The 24446-nt window shown below is 43.1% G+C and overlaps 1 protein-coding gene across 1 annotated transcript; it reads left to right on the top strand.

Annotated features, from left to right (window-relative positions):
• Positions 1 to 21750: 21750 nt before the first annotated feature.
• LOC139471035 (uncharacterized) lies at positions 21751 to 23603 on the top strand. The gene is made up of 2 exons (XM_071253337.1): positions 21751 to 22464; positions 22563 to 23603. Exons 1-2 carry the CDS (start codon positions 21751 to 21753, stop codon positions 23601 to 23603), a joined length of 1755 nt encoding a protein of 584 aa, XP_071109438.1.
• The last annotated feature ends 843 nt before the right edge of the window (positions 23604 to 24446 follow it).

Below are 24446 nucleotides of genomic sequence, written 5' to 3'. Positions count from 1 at the left end.
ACCTCCAATAGGACACTTAGAAACATCTTACACCATACAACAGGCAACATAGATGTGACATTCACCTCCAATAGGACACTTAGAAACATCTTACACCATACAATAACAGGCAACATAGAGGTGACATGCACCTCCAATAGGACACTTAGAAACATCTTACACCATACAACAACAGGCAACATAGAGGTGACATGCACCTCCAATAGGACACTTAGAAACATCTTACACCATACAACAGGCAACATAGATGTGACATTCACCTCCAATAGGACACTTAGAAACATCTTACACCATACAACAGGCAACATAGAGGTGACATTCACCTCCAATAGGACACTTAGAAACATCTTACACCATACCACAACAGGCAACATAGAGGTGACATGCACCTCCAAAAGGACACTTAGAAACATCTTACACCATACAACAACAGGCAACATAGATGTGACATGCACCTCCAATAGGACACTTAGAAACATCTCACACCATACAACAACAGGCAACATAGAGGTGACATGCACCTCCAATAGGACACTTAGAAACATCTTACACCATACAACAACAGGCAACATAGACGTGACATGCACCTCCAATAGGACACTTAGAAACATCTCACACCATACAACAACAGGCAACATAGACGTGACATTCACCTCCAATAGGACACTTAGAAACATCTCACACCATACAACAACAGGCAACATAGAGGTGACATGCACCTCCAATAGGACACTTAGAAACATCTTACACCATACAATAACAGGCAACATAGAGGTGACATTCACCTCCAATAGGACACTTAGAAACATCTTACACCATACAACAACAGGCAACATAGATGTGACATTCACCTCCAATAGGACACTTAGAAACATCTTACACCATACAACAACAGGCAACATAGACGTGACATGCACCTCCAATAGGACACTTAGAAACATCTCACACCATACAACAACAGGCAACATAGACGTGACATTCACCTTTGATAGGACACTCGAAAACATCCTACACGCCAAAGGTAATTGTCGTATCCAGTCCACCCCAAACCCAAGGGGCTGAGTGTCTGAGATCTCATGCAACTGTTAAAATAAATATATTGGGAGGTAGGTCATTGCCTGGAGAGCGGAAGGTCTCTGGCCGTGTAATACCAAAAGATGGTGCTTGTTGTTGCCCTGCCTGGCGCTTGGCATAAAGGGGATAAAACAAGGACTGGTCGGCTCGGAGTCAGTATACTGAGTCTGAGTGGGGTATTCATGTTAAACTGTGGTCTGGTATCTCAGTGGGCTAGCACTATAAATTGGCATTAGCCCTGACTCGTACAAATAGCCACACACTTGCATGCATGAGGGTACATAACATGAGGGTACAAAGTGTGAGGGTACAAAGTGTGAGGGTACATAACATGAAGGTACAAAGTGTGAGGGTACATAACATTAGGGTACAAAGTGTGAGGGTACATAACATGAGGGTACAAAGTGTGAGGGTACATAACATGAAGGTACAAAGTGTGAGAGTACATAACATGAAGGTACAAAGTGTGAGGGTACATAACATTAGGGTACAAAGTGTGAGGGTACATAACATGAGGGTACAAAGTGTGAGGGTACATAACATGAAGGTACAAAGTGTGAGGGTACATAACATGAAGGTACAAAGTGTGAGGGTACATAACATTAGGGTACAAAGTGTGAGGGTACATAACATGAGGGTACAAAGTGTGAGGGTACATAACATAAAGGTACAAAGTGTGAGGGTACATAACATGAAGGTACAAAGTGTGAGGGTACATAACATTAGGGTACAAAGTGTGAGGGTACATAACATGAGGGTACAAAGTGTGAGGGTACATAACATAAAGGTACAAAGTGTGAGGGTACATAACATGAGGGTACAAAGTGTGAGGGTACATATTGTGAGGGTACATAACATGAGGGTACAAAGTGTGAGGGTACATATTGTGAGGGTACATAACATGAGGGTACATATTGTGAGGGTACATAACATGAGGGTACAAAGTGTGAGGGTACATAATGTGAGGGTACAAAGTGTGAGGGTACATATTGTGAGGGTACATATTGTGAGGGTACATAATGTGAGGGTACATAACATGAGGGTACATATTGTGAGGGTACATAACATGAGGGTACAAAGTGTGAGGGTACATAATGTGAGGGTACAAAGTGTGAGGGTACATATTGTGAGGGTACATAATGTGAGGGTACATATCGTGAGGGTACATATTGTGAGGGTACATATTGTGAGGGTACATATTGTGAGGGTACATATTGTGAGGGTACATATCGTGAGGGTACATAATGTGAGGGTACATATCGTGAGGGTACATATCGTGAGGGTACATATCGTGAGGGTACATAACGTGAGGGTACATAATGTGAGGGTACATATCGTGAGGGTACATAATGTGAGGGTACATATCGTGAGGGTACATATCGTGAGGGTACATATCGTGAGGGTACATAACGTGAGGGTACATAACGTGAGGGTACATAACGTGAGGGTACATAACGTGAGGGTACATATCGTGAGGGTACATATCGTGAGGGTACAAAGTGTGAGGGTACATATTGTGAGGGTACATATTGTGAATCTTTCACCATTTCATTTCTGAGTGACATCCCCGATCTAGTACCAGCTACGTCTGAGTGACTGAAGCAGCCATGCATCCTATTTAGACAGGGGTTCCATGTTGGCTCAGGGTTCACCTGAAGTAACCTTCTGTGAAGGGGTTTCAGTGAGGTTTTGTATCAGAGAAAAATATTAACAAGAGTCATCAGAAGATGACAAATTCCCTCGGCCCCAGCAAATTCAAAAGACGAAATCATCTACCTGTTACAGTAAGTCCAACTTGAAGAGACAATAATTATTTTGAATATCATATCTCATACATCATAGCCTTAAATTTCTGTTTAACTGTTGTTTCGGTTCTATTTTGTTTGTTTACCCAACTGGAAAGAAGGGATGTTTTCCAACCTTGCACATGCGCAGATGCATTGAGCCTAAAGATAGGGTTTACCTCTACTCTACTCCCTTTCATTAGCATTATTTGCTTAAACTATGATAGCGCCATGAGCATTAACTTGGTGAATGGAATCTGGCATAGCATAAATGGACTTATTATCACTATTATTATTAACGACTATTTCGCAGTAATGTGACCTATCTCTCGTCCAATGGAAAAGCTGAATCTTGTGTAAACCTCAAATTAAAAAATGATTATGCAATTAATGCCAAAACAGGAATTTATGGCAATAATGTAATAGAGGTAGTATTCTTAGATAACTATTGTTTGATTTCTCTTTACAGTGTCTGTCTGTATACAACAGTAGTTTTTGAGCAACAAAAACAATACCCTAGAATTAGGATTCAGAACTTTGTATTACAATGTGAGGTACACACAAAACAAATTTTTTTTATTAAAATTAAAAATCCATAAATAGCCAAAGGTACTAGTTGATAACCTGGTTTTGTGCTTGCAAAGTTTCATGAAGAATACCTATTTGTTTTTGAGGTATGGTCTATACAAACACACCAATATGAATCAAAGTCAAACTTGTTGCCATGGAAACAGAAAAAATATAAATTCTAACATTCCCTATGTAGCGAAAGGCACCACTTGGCCCCTGGTTAATACATGTACAAGTTATGCTCTGGGGGGAACTAAGATTACTAGTCATCAAGTTATTGCATCTGCTCATTGACAAATTGTCATTGATATCAATAGCTTATGTATACTCTCCCAAAAAGGAAATGCACAGGTGATTTTCTTCTGCATATTTGGCTGTATTGCAATGCTATTCTACGTTATTCTATGCTATTCTATGCTATTCTATGCTATTCTACGTCGGCCCCAAGTTTACGCATTTTAATGAAGCATTAAGATGGGCAAACCCATGTCTACAGATGTTGTAATCAATGGTTTGCTCCAAATTGTGTTATGGAAGTGGACAGATTCGGAGGTGGCAGTGTCATAATGTGGGTGGAAATATCCTACACCCATTGAACCAACTGGGTGCATGTGAAAGGAAATTTGACAGCATTATGTTACCAACACCTGCATCCCGTTATTGACCCTCAACGAGAGATATTTCTACAGGACAACGCCCGACCACATGTTACACGTGTCACTATGTATTTCCTACAGAATCAGAACATTACTGTGATTCCATGGTGATCAAGATCACCCAATATAAACCCAATTAAACATCTAACTGATGAAATCAATCGTCATGTCCGACAGTGCCGCCGCAAACACTTCTGCAACTTTGCCAGGCATGACAACATGAATACCACGGAATTCAGAGACTCATTCAGTCCATGGGTCGAACTGTGATTGCGGGCCTCTGGTGGTCATAAGCCATGCTGACGTGAACACTGTCATATCACTCTGTGTGAACATTTCTGTGACTTTTATGTCTGTCAGATTTCACAACAGACACCATCAGACATCCATTATGTGAAGTTTGACATTCATAGATATTTGCTTCAGAAATATCATTGAAATTGAGATGACGTACATAAATATTTTTGCCTGTGCATTTCTTTTGGGGGGTTATAAAATTGATTAAATGGGACAACCCACTCTTCAACCTAACAATGAAGAAAATCTTCAACAATACAGAATATTATCTTTTGTTTCATGAGTTCAAGATATGAAAATATGAAACTTTCTAACAATGATATTCATACAAAATAGATGGGGAAAATATTTTCACAAACACCTTCTTTTGACCTTCTACAAGAAATGCAAATCAAGATTAAATCAAAATGTGCTTTATCACAATGCAGACAGAAGAAGGCTAACATTGCAATACCATTAGGACTCCATCATAGAATGACTTCTTTTGTTGGCTGTCTTATAGCACCTTGAATGAAACAATGGATCAGTTACCACCATCCTGTGAGATATTAGGCTTAATATTTGTCTCGAGGAAGCAATTAAGCTCTCTTTATGGCAAATATTGCTAATAACAAACAAAGTCCTTCCATCAATTGTTTTCTCAAGAGCAGTCTTGTACCCACAACCTTTTATGACCTATTCAGTGAAATCAGACTGCAAGTGGCAAGGGAGTGGGATTCTGAAGGTCAGTAGTCAGTGCCGGTGAGACGTGGTCAGTGGGCGTGAGGCGTGGTCAGCGGGCGTGAGGCGTGGTCAGCGGGCATGAGATGGTGGATGGTGGGTGTGAGATGGTGGATGGTGGGCGTGAGACGTGGTCAGTGGGTGTGAGATGGTTGATGGTGGGTGTGAGATGGTGGATGGTGGATGTGAGATGGTGGATGGTGGGTGTGAGATGGTGGATGGTGGGTGTGAGATGGTGGATGGTGGGTATGAGATGGTGGATGGTGGGTGTGAGATGGTGGATGATGGGTATAAGATGGTGGATGGTGGGTATGAGATGGTGGATGGTGGGTGTGAGATAGTGGATGGTGGATGGTGGGTGTGAGATGGTGGATGGTGGGTGTGAGATAGTGGATGGTGGATGGTGGGTGTGAGATGGTGGATGGTGGGTGTGAGATGGTGGACGGTGGGTGTGAGATGGTGGATGGTCTGTGTGAGATGGTGGATGGTGGGTGTGAGATGGTGGATGGTGGGTGTGAGATGGTGGATGGTGGATGGTGGGTGTGAGATGGTGGATGGTGGGTGTGAGATGGTGGATGGTGGGTGTGAGATGGTGGATGGTGGATGTGAGATGGTGGATGGTGGGTGTGAGATAGTGGATGGTGGATGTGAGATGGTGGATGTGAGATGGTGGATGGTGGGTGTTAGATGATGGATGGTCTGTGTGAGATGGTGGATGGTGGATGTGAGATGGTGGATGGTGGGTGTGAGATGGTGGATGTGAGATGGTGGATGATGGGTGTGAGATGGTGGGTGTGAGATGGTGGATGGTGGGTGTGAGATGGTGGACGGTGGGTGTGAGATGGTGGATGGTGGATGTGAGATGGTGGATGGTGGATGTGAGATGGTGGATGGTGGGTGTGAGATGGTGGATGGTCTGTGTGAGATGGTGGATGGTGGGTGTGAGATGGTGGATGGTGGGTGTGAGATGGTGGATGGTGGATGGTGGGTGTGAGATGGTGGATGGTGGGTGTGAGATGGTGGATGGTCTGTGTGAGATGGTGGATGGTGGGTGTGAGATGGTGGATGGTGGATGTGAGATGGTGGATGGTGGGTGTGAGATAGTGGATGGTGGATGTGAGATGGTGGATGATGGGTGTGAGATGGTGGATGGTGGATGTGAGATGGTGGATGGTGGGTGTGAGATGGTGGATGGTGGATGTGAGATGGTGGATGGTGGATGTGAGATGGTGGATGGTGGGTGTGAGATGGTGGATGGTGGATGTGAGATGGTGGATGGTGGATGTGAGATGGTGGATGATGGGTGTGAGATAGTGGATGGTGGATGTGAGATGGTGGATGGTGGGTGTGAGATGGTGGATGGTGGATGTGAGATGGTGGATGGTGGATGTGAGATGGTGGATGGTGGGTGTGAGATGGTGGATGGTGGATGTGAGATGGTGGATGGTGGATGTGAGATGGTGGATGGTGGGTGTTAGATGATGGATGGTCTGTGTGAGATGGTGGATGGTGGATGTGAGATGGTGGATGGTGGGTGTGAGATGATGGATGGTGGGTGTGAGATGGTGGATGGTGGGTGTGAGATGGTGGATGGTGGATGTGAGATGGTGGATGGTGGGTGTGAGATGGTGGATGGTGGGTGTGAGATGGTGGATGGTGGATGTGAGATGGTGGATGGTGGATGTGAGATGGTGGATGGTGGGTGTGAGATGGTGGATGGTGGATGTGAGATGGTGGATGGTGGGTGTGAGATGGTGGATGGTGGGTGTGAGATGGTGGATGGTGGGTGTGAGATGGTGGATGGTGGGTGTGAGATGGTGGATGGTGGGTGTGAGATGGTGGATGGTGGATGTGAGATGGTGGATGGTGGGTGTGAGATGGTGGATGGTGGATGTGAGATGGTGGATGGTGGGTGTGAGATGGTGGATGGTGGGTGTGAGATGGTGGATGGTGGATGTGAGATGGTGGATGGTGGGTGTGAGATGGTGGATGGTGGGTGTGAGATGGTGGATGGTGGGTGTGAGATGTGGATGTGAGATGGTGGATGGTGGATGTGAGATGGTGGATGGTGGGTGTGAGATGGTGGATGGTGGGTGTGAGATGGTGGGTGTGAGATGGTGGATGGTGGGTGTGAGATGGTGGGTGTGAGATGGTGGATGGTGGATGGTGGATGGTGGGTGTGAGATGGTGGATGGTGGGTGTGAGATGGTGGATGGTGGGTGTGAGATGGTGGATGTGAGATGGTGGATGGTGGATGTGAGATGGTGGGTGTGAGATGGTGGATGGTGGATGTGAGATGGTGGATGGTGGGTGTGAGATGGTGGATGTGAGATGGTGGGTGTGAGATGGTGGATGGTGGGTGTGAGATGGTGGATGTGAGATGGTGGGTGTGAGATGGTGGATGGTGGATGTGAGATGGTGGATGGTGGGTGTGAGATGGTGGATGGTGGGTGTGAGATGGTGGATGGTGGGTGTGAGATGGTGGATGGTGGGTGTGAGATGGTGGATGGTGGGTGTGAGATGGTGGATGGTGGATGTGAGATGGTGGATGGTGGGTGTGAGATGGTGGATGGTGGGTGTGAGATGGTGGATGGTGGATGTGAGATGTGGATGGTGGGTGTGAGATGGTGGATGGTGGGTGTGAGATGGTGGATGGTGGGTGTGAGATGTGGATGTGAGATGGTGGATGGTGGATGTGAGATGATGGATGGTGGGTGTGAGATGGTGGATGGTGGGTGTGAGATGGTGGATGGTGGGTGTGAGATGGTGGATGGTGGATGTGAGATGGTGGATGGTGGGTGTGAGATGGTGGATGGTGGATGTGAGATGGTGGATGGTGGGTGTGAGATGGTGGATGGTGGGTGTGAGATGGTGGATGGTGGATGTGAGATGGTGGATGGTGGGTGTGAGATGGTGGATGGTGGGTGTGAGATGGTGGATGGTGGATGTGAGATGGTGGATGGTGGATGTGAGATGGTGGATGGTGGGTGTGAGATGGTGGATGGTGGGTGTGAGATGGTGGATGGTGGGTGTGAGATGGTGGATGGTGGGTGTGAGATGGTGGATGGTGGATGTGAGATGGTGGATGGTGGGTGTGAGATGGTGGATGGTGGATTTGAGATGGTGGGTGTGAGATGGTGGATGGTGGGTGTGAGATGGTGGATGGTGGGTGTGAGATGGTGGATGATGGATGTGAGATGGTGGATGATGGGTGTGAGATGGTGGGTGTGAGATGGTGGATGGTGGGTGTGAGATGGTGGATGATGGATGTGAGATGGTGGATGATGGGTGTGAGATGGTGGGTGTGAGATGGTGGATGGTGGGTGTGAGATGGTGGATGGTGGATGTGAGATGGTGGATGGTGGATGTGAGATGGTGGGAGTGACATGGTGGATGGTGGGTGTGAGATGGTGGGTGTGAGATGGTGGATGGTGGGTGTGAGATGGTGGGTGTGAGATGGTGGATGGTGGGTGTGAGATGGTGGATGATGGGTGTGAGACGGTGGGTGTGAGATGGTGGATGGTGGATGTGAGATGGTGGGTGTGACATGGTGGATGGTGGGTGTGAGATGGTGGGTGTGAGATGGTGGATGGTGGGTGTGAGATGGTGGATGATGGGTGTGAGACGGTGGGTGTGAGATGGTGGATGGTGGATGAGAGATGGTGGGTGTGACATGGTGGATGGTGGGTGTGAGATGGTGGGTATGAGATGGTGGGTGTGAGATAGTGGATGGTGGGTGTGAGATGGTGGGTGTGAGATGGTGGATGGTGGGTGTGAGATGGTGGATGGTGGGTGTGAGATGGTGGGTGTGACATGGTGGATGGTGGGTGTGAGATGGTGGGTGTGACATGGTGGATGGTGGGTGTGAGATAGTGGGTGTGACATGGTGGATGGTGGGTATGAGATAGTGGGTGTGACATGGTGGATGGTGGGTGTGAGATGGTGGGTGTGAGATGGTGGGTATGAGATAGTGGGTGTGAGATGGTGGGTGTGAGATGGTGGGTGTGAGATAGTGGGTGTGAGATGGTGGGTGTGAGATGGTGGATGGTGGGTGTGAGATGGTGGGTGTGAGATGGTGGATGGTGGGTGTGAGATGGTGGATGGTGGATGTGAGATGGTGGGTGTGAGATGGTGGATGGTGGATGTGAGATGGTGGATGGTGGGTGTGAGATGGTGGGTGTGAGATGGTGGGTGTGACATGGTGGATGGTGGGTGTGAGATAGTGGGTGTGAGATGGTGGATGGTGGGTGTGAGATGGTGGATGGTGGGTGTGAGATGGTGGGTGTGACATGGTGGATGGTGGGTGTGAGATAGTGGGTGTGACATGGTGGATGGTGGGTATGAGATAGTGGGTGTGACATGGTGGATGGTGGGTGTGAGATGGTGGGTATGAGATAGTGGGTGTGAGATGGTGGGTGTGAGATGGTGGGTGTGAGATAGTGGGTGTGAGATGGTGGGTGTGAGATGGTGGATGGTGGGTGTGAGATGGTGGATGATGAGTGTGAGATGGTGGATGTGAGACGGTGGGTGTGAGATGGTGGATGGTGGATGTGAGATGGTGGGTGTGAGATGGTGGGTGTGAGATGGTGGATGGTGGATGTGAGATGGTGGATGGTGGGTGTGAGATAGTGGGTGTGAGATGGTGGATGGTGGATGTGAGATGGTGGGTGTGAGATGGTGGATGGTGGATGTGAGATTGTGGATGGTGGATGTGAGATGGTGGATGGTGGATGTGAGATGGTAGATGGTGGGTGTGAGATGGTGGGTGTGAGATGGTGGATGGTGGATGTGAGATGGTGGGTGTGAGATGGTGGATGGTGGATGTGAGATGGTGGATGGTGGATGTGAGATGGTGGATGGTGGATGTGAGATGGTGGATGGTGGGTGTGAGATAGTGGGTGTGAGATGGTGGATGGTGGATGTGAGATGGTGGGTGTGAGATGGTGGATGGTGGATGTGAGATGGTGGATGGTGGATGTGAGATGGTGGATGGTGGATGTGAGATGGTGGGTGTGAGATGGTGGATGGTGGGTGTGAGATGGTGGATGGTGGGTGTGAGATGGTGGATGGTGGATGGTGGGTGGGTAACATTGGATGGACAATTGTGAGGAAGCAGATGAATTTGGTATTTGTGACTCCATTCTAATCCTGGAAGACAAGCAAAGGTCATTGGGGACCTACTCCGCCCTGCATCGAGTCCCCAGGGGAAAACAATCACAGAGTAATGGTGAGCTCTTTGCTCTGGAATCCCCGTAAGGAGATAAGCATTACTTATTTGTCATCTCTTCTATCATGATAGGGAGACAAGCATGGAGTACTGATGATCTATTCTGCCCTGGAATCCAGGAGACTTGAAGCATAGAATTACATGCACAACCAAAATGTATTCACCTAGATGTACACAGCGTTTGCCTCAAGGACAAGACAATTACATGTGGTAGTTTTGGAGTATAGTATAACTATGCAGTTTGAAAAATATTGAAAGTTGAATATCACTTTTTACTTGTTTGTCCGTTTTATGTTAGCATGAGAAACCAGTTCATAAATTACCATTTTTTTAAATTTACCTACAAATGAAGACAAAAAATACTGTAGATGTAAATTTTAGATGCTATGAATCTCACAAAGCATGCACTTACTGAAGAACTTGGTGTAATTTAACTGTTCTAATGGCTATTGATGTATATATTGTATACATGTACCCACTCTGTATACATGACCTGAAGGCAATGACCTTCTCTGTATTACAAAATAAGACTGGAGAAGGACTGAGACCAAGTGGGAGCACATGCTCTTCATGATGGCACAAATCCCTGTCAAGCTGAAGAGTTTCAGGAATGCTTATGACATACTTAAAATGGAACTTGGAATGAGGTCACTTTGACCTTGTCTCTGCGGTTCTGTGGGCTAAATTTGTGAACAAATTGTCAAAGACACCTGAAAATGAAAACCTGTCTGAACACACATAAATCTTTGTTCTCTAGAAGGCCACAGTGCATTTCTTACTCACTGATGAAACAACACGTGAAAAAGTGACTGAAATTCTTTATTTGGAAAGTGGAAATAAAGCATTGAGAGAATGAAGTGTTTAGTGGTTTTTATTACTTGACACGAAGAGAGAAGGTGGAGGGTGCAAATAACGCTCAACTTTGGAACTGTCCATCTTTCAAGAATTCAACCCATGGGGAACTTTAAAGTTTAGCTTTTCAAGTTTTACCTTTTTGTAAGAGATAGGAAAAAGACATTAGAAACATTACACTGAGCAATAATAGATACTGTATCAGCAAAAGTGAATATTCATTTTAAAACATTCGATTGTATTTAGTTTGATCACTGCCTTGATAAACCCTGATTTTGTCTTAAATATTTCAGTTTAATGAAAATCACTATTTCAGTTAATAAACATCATCTATACATTTTTATAAGAATCACCTAAGTCATAAAAACATGTTTAGAATGATGTTCATGGTTGAAACCAGTAACCAAAGCAAAGAACACACCCAAGATATTGATCACTCCGAAATAATAACTTCTAATGTATCACTTCCATTTATATGCAAAGTTTACAAGAAAAAAAATACACTAAAAAACAAGCACGGCATTTTGAAAAAACTATCTATCATATGACAGAGTACTAACAATCCCCAAAATTATTGCATTGAACCAAAGTTTCCATCACTCTTGCCACATAAAAAATATGTTGCAGCAGTGCACGGAGATAAGGAAGTTAAAAGCTAATTGTCCACACACTAATCTCCAGGGGAACTCTATTGGTCCAGGAGAAGGTACCAAGAGACCCCATGATGTAATACTTGTGCGAAAACTTCTCAGGAACTGAATTAAGAATTACATCATTTCTCCAAAGGACAATTTATCTTTTTCGCAGTTGTATAAAAAGTTCCGGGTTGACATCCCTATGAGGCAAATGACAAACATGTGTCCACTCGAATCCCAGGAGGGGCCATGACCCTAAACGTAAAATCATTACTCCGTGCTAACCTTTTACATGGACAAGACAAAAATCAGATTTACATGAAACTGTGAGTCTGTGTTAAATATTTTTCGTCACTGGTATGAGAAACAGGCAGATCCTCGACAGTGTGATTGAGTTTTTGTTGTATTATTTTTTCAGGGGTGTATCTGGACTTGTCACCCTAATAAAATCAGCTTCAAACTGAGCGGTAACTGACATGGTCTTAATTGTGAGTAATTTCCCCAGAGACTCATCGAAAGCCACCAACATCGAAATGTAACTGTGAGGAGTCAATTATTCCCGCTGTCCAAAAATTCAACTGAGCAGACGTCATTTTGATTGGCGGCAAAAGTATCGAAAAACACATTTTTAACACTTTGCTGAAGACTTCTGTCACATGCACTACCGGCATCGTGTTGTGAGGCCAAAACTACAGGGAAAAACCAACAAACATGTAGATATTGATCTGATCTCCTCACACACACATACGGGGTAAGGACACAGTGTACTCAATGCATAACAATGCATTGTCACAAAATGCATGATCGTGTCGTGATTGTTTGTTTGTTGTTTAACAACGCACTCGGCAATATTCCAGCAACATGACGGCGGTCTGTAAATAGTCGAGTCTGGACCAGACAATCCAGTGATTGACATCATGAGCATCATCCACGCAATTGGGATACGATGACATGCATCAATCAAGTCAGCGAGTCTGACCACCCGATCCTGTCAGTCATCTCTTACGACAAGCATAGTCGGCTCTCATTGCAAGCATGGGTTGCTGAAGACATTTTCTTACCCGGATCTTCATGGGTCTTGTCTTGACTGACTTAAACATATTGTATTGCAAAAAATGAAATGCATTTCCACCATGTGACTCTCACGAGGTCTTCTTTAAGGTGTGTATATAGTTCAAGTATGTATCATCGGATTTTAGGTTTATCACGATTACTGGCGCTATACAAAGGGGTGTGGCGTCACACAAACATTATAAATACTCCACACAAACATTATAAATACTCAGATAAAAGCCTGTTTTAAGATAAAGTCGTCTTTTATAAGTGAGTGAAATGTTTAACAGTTGTTCTTGTGATTAGCGAGAAAACTAAAAATGTTTATCATGTGTCCTAAAAACTATTCTACATTTACAAATGATTTTGCAGGATGCATGTACAGTGTACAGAACCGATGTACAGAGTACAGAACCGATGTACAGTGTACAGAACCGATGTACAGTGTACAGAACCGATGTACAGAGTACAGAACCGATGTACAGTGGACAGAACCGATGTTCAGTGTACAGAACCGATGTACAGTGTACAGAACCGATGTACAGTGTACAGAACTGTTGTACAGTGTACAGAACCGATGTACAGTGTACAGAACCGATGTACAGTGTACAGAACCGATGTACAGTGTACAGAACTGTTGTACAGTGTACAGAACTGATGTACAGTGTACAGAACCGATGTACAGTATACAGAACCGATGTACAGTATACAGAACCGATGTACAGTGTACAGAACCGATGTACAGTGTACAGAACCGATGTACAGTGTACAGAACCGATGTACAGTGTACAACTATGTCCTTGTGTTTAATGGCCACTGTGAAACAGAACTCCATTGCTACTTAGATGAATGTACTGTTTAGAATCAGCCACAATAATAATCATAATAATATTTAATCAGAAAAATACACACAATGAATGAGTTTAGATGCAATCAGGGAACTTTTCTACACAGCGAATTGTTAATGTTCAATATTGATGATATCTTCAATGATAATTTAAACCAGGTGAGGTTTAATAAAACCCTAATTGAATGCAGTTTATTGTCATGAAAATATATCATATTAATTTAACATCCTTTTGGGGTTTGATTAATTTGAGGCAAATTTACTGATGATGATCCGTGATTATACAGAAATATAAGTATACATGCGGTCATTTCACATGCTAATGGCTTTAGCTTGATGTATTTGATCTTGAAAGACATAATAAATATCATCTTATACCATCCAATAACCATTCACAAGAAATGTTACCCAAAATACACTGCAGATCGAGTTTGAATGCAACTTAGAACATTGAACTGTAGAACATTTTTCATTGAACGTGAACTGATGTTTTAGTAAGGCTATGCAGTTTACAGTAATAAAAATCCAAGTGAACATGTAGGAACCTTTAACATAATGAAGTTTACAGTTATGAAAATATGTCTCATATTCCATTCTTAGAATGAGTGAGTGAGTCAGTGAGTGAGTATGATTTTACGCTGCTTTTAGCAAAATTCCAGCAATATCACGGCAGGGGACACCAGAAATGGGCTTCACACATTGTACACATCTGGGGAATCGAACTCGGGGCTTCAGTGTGACGAACAAATGCTTTAACCACGAGGCTTTCTAACCACTCACAATTCTTAGAGGTTTCAGTTACAGTTGATGCTGATATTGTTCACACAATTGTATGTATATTAGTATCTCGCTCAGACTAGAACACAAAAATATCTGAAAATTCCCATGTAAAAAACAAAAAGTATAATACATTGGTAGTCTAGATTTCATCAGTTACTGAAAATGAAGATATTTGTTCATCTCGAGTTAGTTACTTAGTTACTTAGTTGGATCCCCTCTACTGATCAATGTATCTACTACAGAAAATATAATTTTCTTGTTCAGATAGTTCAATACCCTAAGGCAATTTGCTTCATTGTTCTAAAGTTCAACTTGCCTTAAATGGTTCAAAAGTAAAATCAATAATTAAATTACGGGGTTGAGCAGAGTTGAACATCTTTTCGTTTACATCATGTTTTATCTGTACAGTGTATAAACAAAGTGAACCTCCGATTCCAGCTTCCTCCTCCACCAATATTTGGTGCGGGAGTGGTTATAGCCTTGTGGTTAAAGTGTTCACTCGTCACGCCGAAGACCCAGGTTCAATTCCCAACATGGGTACAACGTGTGAAGCCCATTTCTGGTGTTCCCCGCCCTGATATTGCTGGAATATTGCTAAAAGTGTTATTCATATTCACCACATTCACTCAATTATTCATCATGTTTTTGGGCGGTGGGGTAGCCTTGTGGTTAAAGCGTTTACTCAGATTTGATTCAACTCATGGGTATAATGTGTGAAGCCCATCGTAGAAGCATCGTAAAACCATACTCACTCACTCATCCTGTTTATGGTATTATTGCACACAATGAGTGAGTGAGTGAGTGAGTATTGTTTTACGTCGCTTTTAGCAATATTCCAGCAATATCACGGCGGGGGACATCAGAAATGGGCTTCACACATTGTACCCATGTCGGGAATCGAACCCGGGTCTTCGGCGTGACGAGAGAACGCTTTAACCACTAGGCTACCCGACCGCCCTGCACACAATGAAGCACTTGACCCCGAAATGCTGATTGCGAGAACTGAGGAACCAGTTGCAAATAGACATGTGACGTGATATTTCTTATGTTTCTCAAAGGATAACAAGAGAAAATATTTACATAACCAGTTTAGTATCATTCATGCATGTAACGTCAAAAATGAAAAGAACCACAAACAAACATTAAAATACCAGTGTCATGACTGTAGTGAAAATGTAGTGACCATGTTATTTTTTGTAACTAAACTTAAGCCAAGTTTTTTATATATTATTAAATGTCTACACTGGTAACAAAAATATAGATGTGGTTTAAATATCTTTGATGTATACTACTCAAAAGAAGTTAAAGAATACCAGATTCTTTCATATCACTATTCTTAATCTGTTAAATACAGAATACTAAACAAGCTCCCGTGTAATACCAAATTTATGCAATGAGTGAATAGTTGTGGTATCTGACGAGCAAAAATGATTAACGTTTTTAAAATTATACTGTTGAGTGTGAATAGGCTGACACCTACCCGATCCATGGCATAATCCAATTGAGTTTAACAGAATAATACTTCAAACACGTCAAAAGTTGAAACGTATGAATTTAATACCATACAACGGCCGACCTTTCAGGCGTCCATTCCACAAAATTATCATAGCGTTAAGGTTATCGCAGCTCTCATACTTTAACTTAGACCAACGACTGTTGTTGTGCTACAGTGCGATCGCCTTGTGGCACGGGGACTTGCACCTCAAAGTTTACAATCACGTCACAATACCCGATGACGTAATTTGTGGAATTTTGTTGCAAGATCCTTCGGCGAAACAATGCCATGTGACGTCAGCCTAGCAACAAGGTTGCTGGGGTCATCGAGTGTGCATAAGCTCCTCTCAGTGATCTATCATCTCCACACCAAAAGTCGTTGAATAAGCCAAGGGATGTTGAGAGCTTTCAATATTTGTTCTATAAACGTGTTCCGAGAGTACATAAGCACGCATTTTGGTATTACACAATGTGTAATACAACTATGTTTATTAAACGGGTGATCTCTTCATGGGCAAGTAATAAACTTCCTTTGAGTAGTATATTTACTTGATAAATAGTGTAAATCATATAGAAACGAACATCTTATTTATCATGCACAATGTCACAGTAAGTGAGTAAGTGAGAGAGTTTGGTTTAACACTGCTTTGAACAGTATCCCTGTTACATCACGTGTCAGCTTGATGTGGGTTGAAAGCCTGAAGTGATGCATTTCTCAGATGTTGTTACCACTTTGATGAAACCCATGAACATGAGTATGGAGACCTAGAAACATAATCGGGTGAACCAGGATTTGAAACCACAATCATAGGTTCCTGACATTCCCAAGGTACATAACTCTGCAGAGCAAATTGCAGTTGCTCAGACAAGAGGGCCACCTGTCCCCTGAATGAAAATTACAACATCTGGTGTTACTGTTTCACTACATTGTCATATATGCACTACAGAAATATGGAATATTCTGCAATGTTCAAGTGACACTGTGTAGAAAGTGCTGGAAGCTGGTTAGACTAAATAAGTGGAGCAGGCACATCCCTGCCTCATCTCACATTGCATCAAGATCAGTTTTTGTGTGAAGATCACTTATCACACTGGATTCCCAGCCTAGGCCAATCTCGACATCTTCCTGAGGCAAGGAAGTTAACCGACTGTGAGAGTCCAGTATCCACCCTTGCCGAACCAGGCTTGACTTTTGGAGTTTTATTTAGGCTGGGCTAACGGGTTTATGCACAATCTAATTAAAATCATTTAACAAACTAGACATCCTGTTCGTACACAACATGGGTTTCAGCATGCAGATTGTAGGATTTACAAAGCATGTGCACTGTAAACTGGGATTCGACAGATATTTTGCAAATCTTTTCATGATTTTAATCAAGGTGCTCAAGTGATTTGATGCACCTCGTGGGGTAAGACCCGGTTTTTTTACAATATAGATCTTGATTATCGATCAGATCAACTTGACTGAGCAACACCAGTTTGTTTGAAGCAAATGCAAGCGATATGAGGGATGGAATCTGATTTGTCAATAGGAAGGACATAGAAGGCACATTGATGTTGATGGCTTCTTGTAGTTTTCTGATTTTGAAGTCTTTGAGGTTGGTGGTGAGGGCTTTGACTTTATCCCACTGAATGCTGTGGCTTGGGTTGTCACAGATATGGTCTGATAGAGCAGATTTAGAGGCATCTTTTGAGACTGAGCTTTGATATTCTTTAATTCGGGTTTTGAGGGGCCTAGGTGTTTCTCCTATGTAAGCTTGTCCACAGAATGTGGTACATTGCTCCTGATGGTTCTAGCTTGTGGCTGGATGTGGGTTTCCGTGTGGCTTTTATTGTGTTCTGAATGGTATGACCTCTCTTGAAAACTACATCAATGTTGGCCTATTTCTTTAAGAGTCTCTGGATCTTGTGGCTAACTGTTCCAAAGTAGGGGAGGCTGATCACAAAGGGTGCAGACTGTTGACGGGGAGATTTCTGGGATTTCTTGGCGATGTTCTGTATCGTCTGTTGCACTAGTTCCTCAGGGTAGAGGTTATACTGTGTAAATATTTGTTTGAGGTGGCTTGATCAGTTGTTAGATGTTGCTTCGTGGAACAGATGTGAGATCATCTCGCTAGGGTTGAAATAATTCCTTTCTTGACTTGAGGTGGATAGTTGGAGGCATAGTGAATGTATTGATCCACATGGGTCGGTTTCCGATAAACAGTGGTCTGGAGTTTGTCGTTATTGTCTTTCTGTACAAGCACATCAAGAAAGGTGAGCTTCTGATTGGTTTCTTCCTCCATGGTGAACTGCATTTGTGGGTTTGGGGAATTCAGGTGGTCCAGTAGGGTTCTGGGGTCATTGTTGGGATGTTGCATGACAAAGGTGTCATCAACTTTGCGGAACCAGCAGAGGGGAGTTTTGGGGATGTTTCCAGGGCTTTTTCTTCAAGGTTGGTCATAGATATCTTGGTGATCAAGGGTGATAGTGGGGATCCCATTGGGAGGCCGTGGGTTTGTTGATTTCAGAAGCTTGACCACTGATGTGGAAATATAAATATTATTATCACTGAACATATTTTCACATCACCATTGCCATCAAATGTTGTTTTTCATACTGCCACTGAATATTGTACTACCAGTCTATTGCATACTGCCAGTGTAATTGCCATGCAGTAATTTGTATTGATTTGTAAACCTAGTTAATTTTTTAATATAATTGTTTCATACTTAATTCTTTTACGTGCAGATTTCTGGGTTAACACATTGTTTCAATTTGGGAATCGACACGTAACATCATTGATCAGAAGTGTTTTGCCTAGAATTATATAATTATTTGACAAGGCTGCAAAGAACAAAGACACCATCCTATGTGGTTGTCAATTGTCATTACTGCCTGATCAATTTACGTAAACAAACCCTGACCAGACATGACACACTACCACTGAGAAACCAAGTCCACGTAAATTACATTGAATACTGTGATGTGTCACAGTTTCTGGTATGTGCAGTGAGAGAAGAAAGGGAAAAAAACTTGAGAGGTCATGCAAGTAGATGTTTTGGGTGAACCATAGATTATACAAGTAATCAGACCATTGCATCCTGGCATGTGTAAGGGAGACAACTCTGTACGGTGATTGCTGTGCCCAACACAACTGGGCCACCTGTGCCTCCAGATGGGAATGATGTTACAAAATGAGCTTGACTCCCGAGAGTTCTAGAACCTCAGTCCCGCTCCACACTGTGAGCACAGTGCGTTATTTGAATAATTTGCAAACAATGACAGAAAGAGACATAGATATTGAATCACATTGGAGTACGCACAACGTTGAATCTACAGCTAGAAAAAGAACAATGACAACCAAGGGGCTCTTATATAACCTTGATTTGAAGATACATGGACTTAAACAAGTTTATTCAAAATTAAACAAGAAAGAAAATGAAATTGACAAGATGCTGCTTACTAAAGACTATGATAACTTTGAGCAAGTGAGATCGCAATACACTGAATGGATGATCATGTTCGAAGACCTGTTGAAAGAATTTCAGTGTTTGATTTCTTCATATAATGATATCCCTGAACATTACTTTGAATTTGGTGATGATTGTAATAACAAAATGAAACATCTCCAAACTTTCAAAGACAATGTCGACACATTTCTCCAGGAGCTTGATCAACATAAACAGAAATCAGCTGTTGCTCCACTTTCAAGAAAAGACAAGTTGGTTACAGAAAAGTCAAGGTCTTCGATGTCAAGAACCTCATCGGCCAGAATAAAAGAAGAACAAATGAAAGCAGAATTGATAGCAAACGAAGAAATTCTTGAAGAAAAGGAGAGAATTGAACTTGAGAAAGTGAAACTCAAAATGGCTGAAGAGAAACTTGAAATTCACAGACAAAAGTTAATGAGTGAAGCTTGATGCAAGGTCTTGAATAAATATGAAGATGAAAGCAACATTTCTTCATGTGACCAGGGTGAAGGTAACCATGGAAACGTTAATCAGATTCCACCAAGTGCGTTTGATATTGACATTGACAAAGATGTTGAGCCTCAGGTGAATGTAGATGGACCAGTTGCTTCATACAGACACGCCTACAGACATGAACCACCACCAGCAGAAATAAGCCCACATCCAGCCTATTGTACAAGCAGGAGTGATGAAGATGTAATTGCTAAAGTTGTGTGTCATCTAAGGAAACCAGTTCCTGATATTGGAGTATTTGATGGTAATCCCATGCAGTATCAGAAGTTCATTCGACAATTTAAGACAAAGGTATTGCTGAACACTGAGGACAATGATGAAAGAATGAACTACCTAGAGCAGTTAAATTCCGGTGATGCTAGGAAGATAGTAAGCAGTTATGTTTGCCTTGATGCCAATAATGGATTCCCTGCTGCTATGAATGAGTTAGAGGATAGATATGGACATGAAGCTGTGATTGTGAACACCTTGATCAAGAAAGCACTCGACTGGCCTTTGATAAGAGCAGACAACTCTAAAGCTCTTGATGAGTATGCTATGTACCTAACTGAATGTAAGAACGCTGTGCATGGTTCTGACATTTTGAACAACACTGACAACATTAGAAGACTTGCTGGTAAATTGCCCTATCAATATCAAGAACGTTTTCGGACTGTAGTACAGAATGTGAGGGAAAGAGGAAGTTCAGTTCAATTTGACCACCTTGTTGACTTTCTTCAAAGAGAAGCTAAGAAGGCAACTGACCCTTTGTTTGGGAAAGAAGCTCTAAAACACACCTCGGACAGTCAGATGAAAGGCAAGATGACTTCTAGGAACTTTCAACCAAAGTCCAAGTTAAGTGTTGCAACCGATGTCAACTCGAACAAACACAACACATCTTCATCTGGTAATCAACCATCCTCAACTACTGGAAAATGTTCATACTGTGACTCGAACCAACATGTAATTAATGACTGTAACCAGTTTTGTCGTTTGGACTATAATGAGAAGAGGAACTTTGTGAAAGACAATGGATTTTGCTTTCTATGTCTTTCGTCGTGGACATATCAGTAGGAGCTGTCGAAGCAATAACCTGTGTTCCATATGTCAAGGTCGACACAATACCCACTTTCACAACGACCAGTTACAGCATCAGAATGACAGTGCAGCAACGTTGACGAACGCCATGAACTCCTGTGTCAGCACTGATATGAGGGTCGGTACTGAAGTGAATGAAGAATGTACTATGGTGATAGTTCCAGTGAAAGTTTCCTTGCAAGGTAGATTCCAAGTGATAGAGACATACGCCTTCCTAGACCCAGGAAGCAGTTCAACGTTTTGTAGGGAGTCACTCATGAAGAAGTTAGGAGCAAGTGGTAAACAAATGAAAGTAAACATCAACAGCATGGGTAATCCTCGAACCATGACAACCTATGCACTTCATGGTTTACAAGTGAGCAGCCTTTCCATGAATCAGAAGATTAATCTGCCCAAGGTATACACCGTCGACAAACTTCCCGTGACTAGGACACAGATTCCAACCAAAGATGATGTGCTTGAGTGGCCACATTTGAAGGATATTCCTATTTCGAACATTGATGCTGAAATTGAATTGATGATCGGCAACAATGTACCTGATGCGTACACACCCCTGGAAGTGCGCACTGGCCATGCGCATGCATCTCATGCCAACTCGAACCCAGCTTTGTTGGACACTGTGGAACGTCACTCGACATGCTACAGCTAATACATGTAACCTACTACCTCGATGTACAGTTAACAGAGTACAAGTCGAAGCTGTACAAGATCATGAAGACATGAACGAACTCGATCGCCTGGTGAGAGAGTCCTACAACCTTGACTTTCCTGAGCGACTAATCGATGATATTAAACAGTACTCACAGGAAGACAAACTTTTCCTGAGGAGGATAGAAGAATCTATCAAGTTTGTCAATGGACATTACGAAATGGCTCTGCCATTCAGACAGGAGAATGTAACATTTCCTGACAACTACGATCAAGCCCACAGACAGCTTGGACGATCAAGGAGAAAGATGGAAAGAAATTCCAAGTTTTACGAAGAATATGTTACTTTCATGCAGAAAATGTTCGAGAAGGGATATGCTGAAGTTATCCCTGAAGAGGAGGCTGAACCTTGTGACGGACACACATGGTACATTCCACACCATGGTGTGTACCACCCACAGAAGAAGAAACTTAGAGTTGTCTTCAACTGTGCAGCAGAGTATGATGGGACCTCTCTGAACAAGCAACTGCTATCTGGCCCCGACCTAACCAGTAACCTGATAGGAGTACTCATGAGGTTCAGGCAAGGAAAGTATGTAGCCATTGGTGATATCGAGGCCATGTTCTACCAGGTGCGTGTAACTGAAGAACATTGGAACTACCAACGTTTTCTCTGTTGGAAGAACGATGACTACACGCAGAGGCCTATCAAGTGTAGAATGAGAGTGCACATGTTCTTAACTACCTCCTCACCATCATGTGCTAATGCAGCGCTCTTGAAGACAGTAAGTGATCATGAACATGAATTCGAAGCTGAGATTGTTGACATAATTCGACACAACTTAATGTTGATGACTGCCTCACCTCTGATGATGCACCACAGAAACTCACAAACAAAGTGGATCAAGTAACTGACCTGTGCAAGAAAGGTGGATTCAAGCTCACCAAGTGGGTCACCAACTCTGACACTAAAAAAAAGACTGACAGTGTTGAACATTTGAATCTTGACAAGCCAAGAGAAGATACAGTTGAACATGCACTGGGAGTGACATGGACTGTGAACACTGATATGCTGGGCTTCAAAGTAAATATCAAGGATGACAGTTGCACAAGAAGGAACATCCTTTCTGTCGTAAGCTCTGTGTATGATCCGTTAGGAATAGTATCGCCGTTCATTCTGAAGGCCAAGATTCTCCTTCAAGACATCTGTAGAGAGAGACTTGACTGGGATGACGAAGTATGTGGAGAAAACCTGAAAACATGGAAGCAATGGATAGCAGATCTTCCTCAACTAGAGCAACTGAAGATACCTCGATGTTACAGACCTATAGACTTTGGAACAACTACAGCGTGCCAGCTACATGTGTTCCATGATGCCAGCAACAAGGGGTATGGTGTTGCTATGTACCTCAGGTTTTTCGATGTGAAGGAGGAATTTCATTGCTCACTCATCTTCTCCAAAGCAAGAGTGACACCCTTGAAGAAGCTAACCATCCCCAGGTTAGAACTGACAGCTGCCTGTGTTGCAGTAAGACTGAGCCGTGTGATCATGAAGGAGATACAGCACAAGGTAGATGACATCCTGTACTGGACTGACAGTATGGCAGTTATCCGCTATCTCAGAAATGAAGTCTCGAGATTCAAAACCTTTGTTGCCAATAGAATAGCTGTAATTCACGATCGCTCAGATCCTCATCAATGGAGATACTTGCCAAGTGTGGAAAATCCTGCGGACCCAGCATCTCATGGATTGGATATGAAAAGTTTCAAGAAAGTTGCACTTATGTGGTTAAATGGCCCCGAATTCCTACTGAAACTGGAATCAGAGTGGCCAAGCCTTGGCGTAACAGGTGACATAGACATTGATGATCCAGAACTAAAAGTAACTACCAACACAACCACGGTTCACAGCATGGAAGATTAGGAACTCGACAGACTTATCAAGTACTGTTCCACATGGACGAAACTCAAACGATTCGTGAGTTACTTCCTTCTGTTCAAAGACTACTTACTGAAACAAACACGCAACTCAACAAAGAATGAAATTGTACGGAAATCACCTCGTCTCACAGTTGAAGTTCTGCAACAATCTGAGCTAGCCATCTTCAAACATGTGCAACATCGACACCTTTCAGATGTCATCAGTGCCCTTAAATATGACAAGCAAGGACAAGTCAACAGACAGATTCGGAAGCTGGACCCTTTCATCATTGATGACTTGGTACGAGTGGGTGGACGCTTACAGAGGTCAGAGCTGCAGTATGAAGGCAAACATCCTCTGCTTTTGCCAAAGGAATCTTGGGTTACACAGCTGATTGTACAACATGTTCACGAGGTTGTTGGACACATGGGAAGAGCTGCAATCATGGTACACCTCCAACAACAGTACTGGATAGTAGGACTTGGACATCTTATAAAGAAGATAACTTCAAGATGTGTCATCTGTAGGAGGTATGCTGCAACACAAAAGAGACAGAAGATGGCAGATCTGCCAACAGACAGAGTAATATCTGATGAAGCTCCTTTCTCTCGTGTTGGGGTAGACTTCTTTGGACCCTTCATTGTCAAAAGAGGAAGAAGCAATGTGAAACGATATTGTGTTGTGTTCACTTGCCTCGCAGTACGAGCAGTACACCTTGAAGTTGCTGCATCTCTCGACACAACATCATGCACAATGCATTTCGACGTTTCATTGCTAGGAGGGGAGTTCCAAAGAAGATATGGTCCGACAATGGTACCAACTTTGTGGGATGTAAAAGAGAGATGG

The sequence above is a fragment of the Haliotis cracherodii genome, unplaced genomic scaffold, assembly GCF_022045235.1.
Source record: "Haliotis cracherodii isolate W230 unplaced genomic scaffold, xgHalCrac1.p SCAF_21, whole genome shotgun sequence".
Classification (NCBI taxonomy): domain Eukaryota; kingdom Metazoa; phylum Mollusca; class Gastropoda; order Lepetellida; family Haliotidae; genus Haliotis; species Haliotis cracherodii.
This window is presented reverse-complemented; position numbering and strand designations above follow the sequence as displayed.

Excerpts from the sequence above, each read along its gene's own strand:
- LOC139471035 (XM_071253337.1), top strand. The coding sequence starts at position 21,751 with ATGAACGAACTCGATCGCCTGGTGAGAGAGTCCTACAACCTTGACTTT. Across the intron at positions 22,465-22,562 it reads ATGCAGCGCTCTTGAAGACA|AAACTCACAAACAAAGTGGA; the intron begins GTAAGTGATCAT and ends GATGCACCACAG.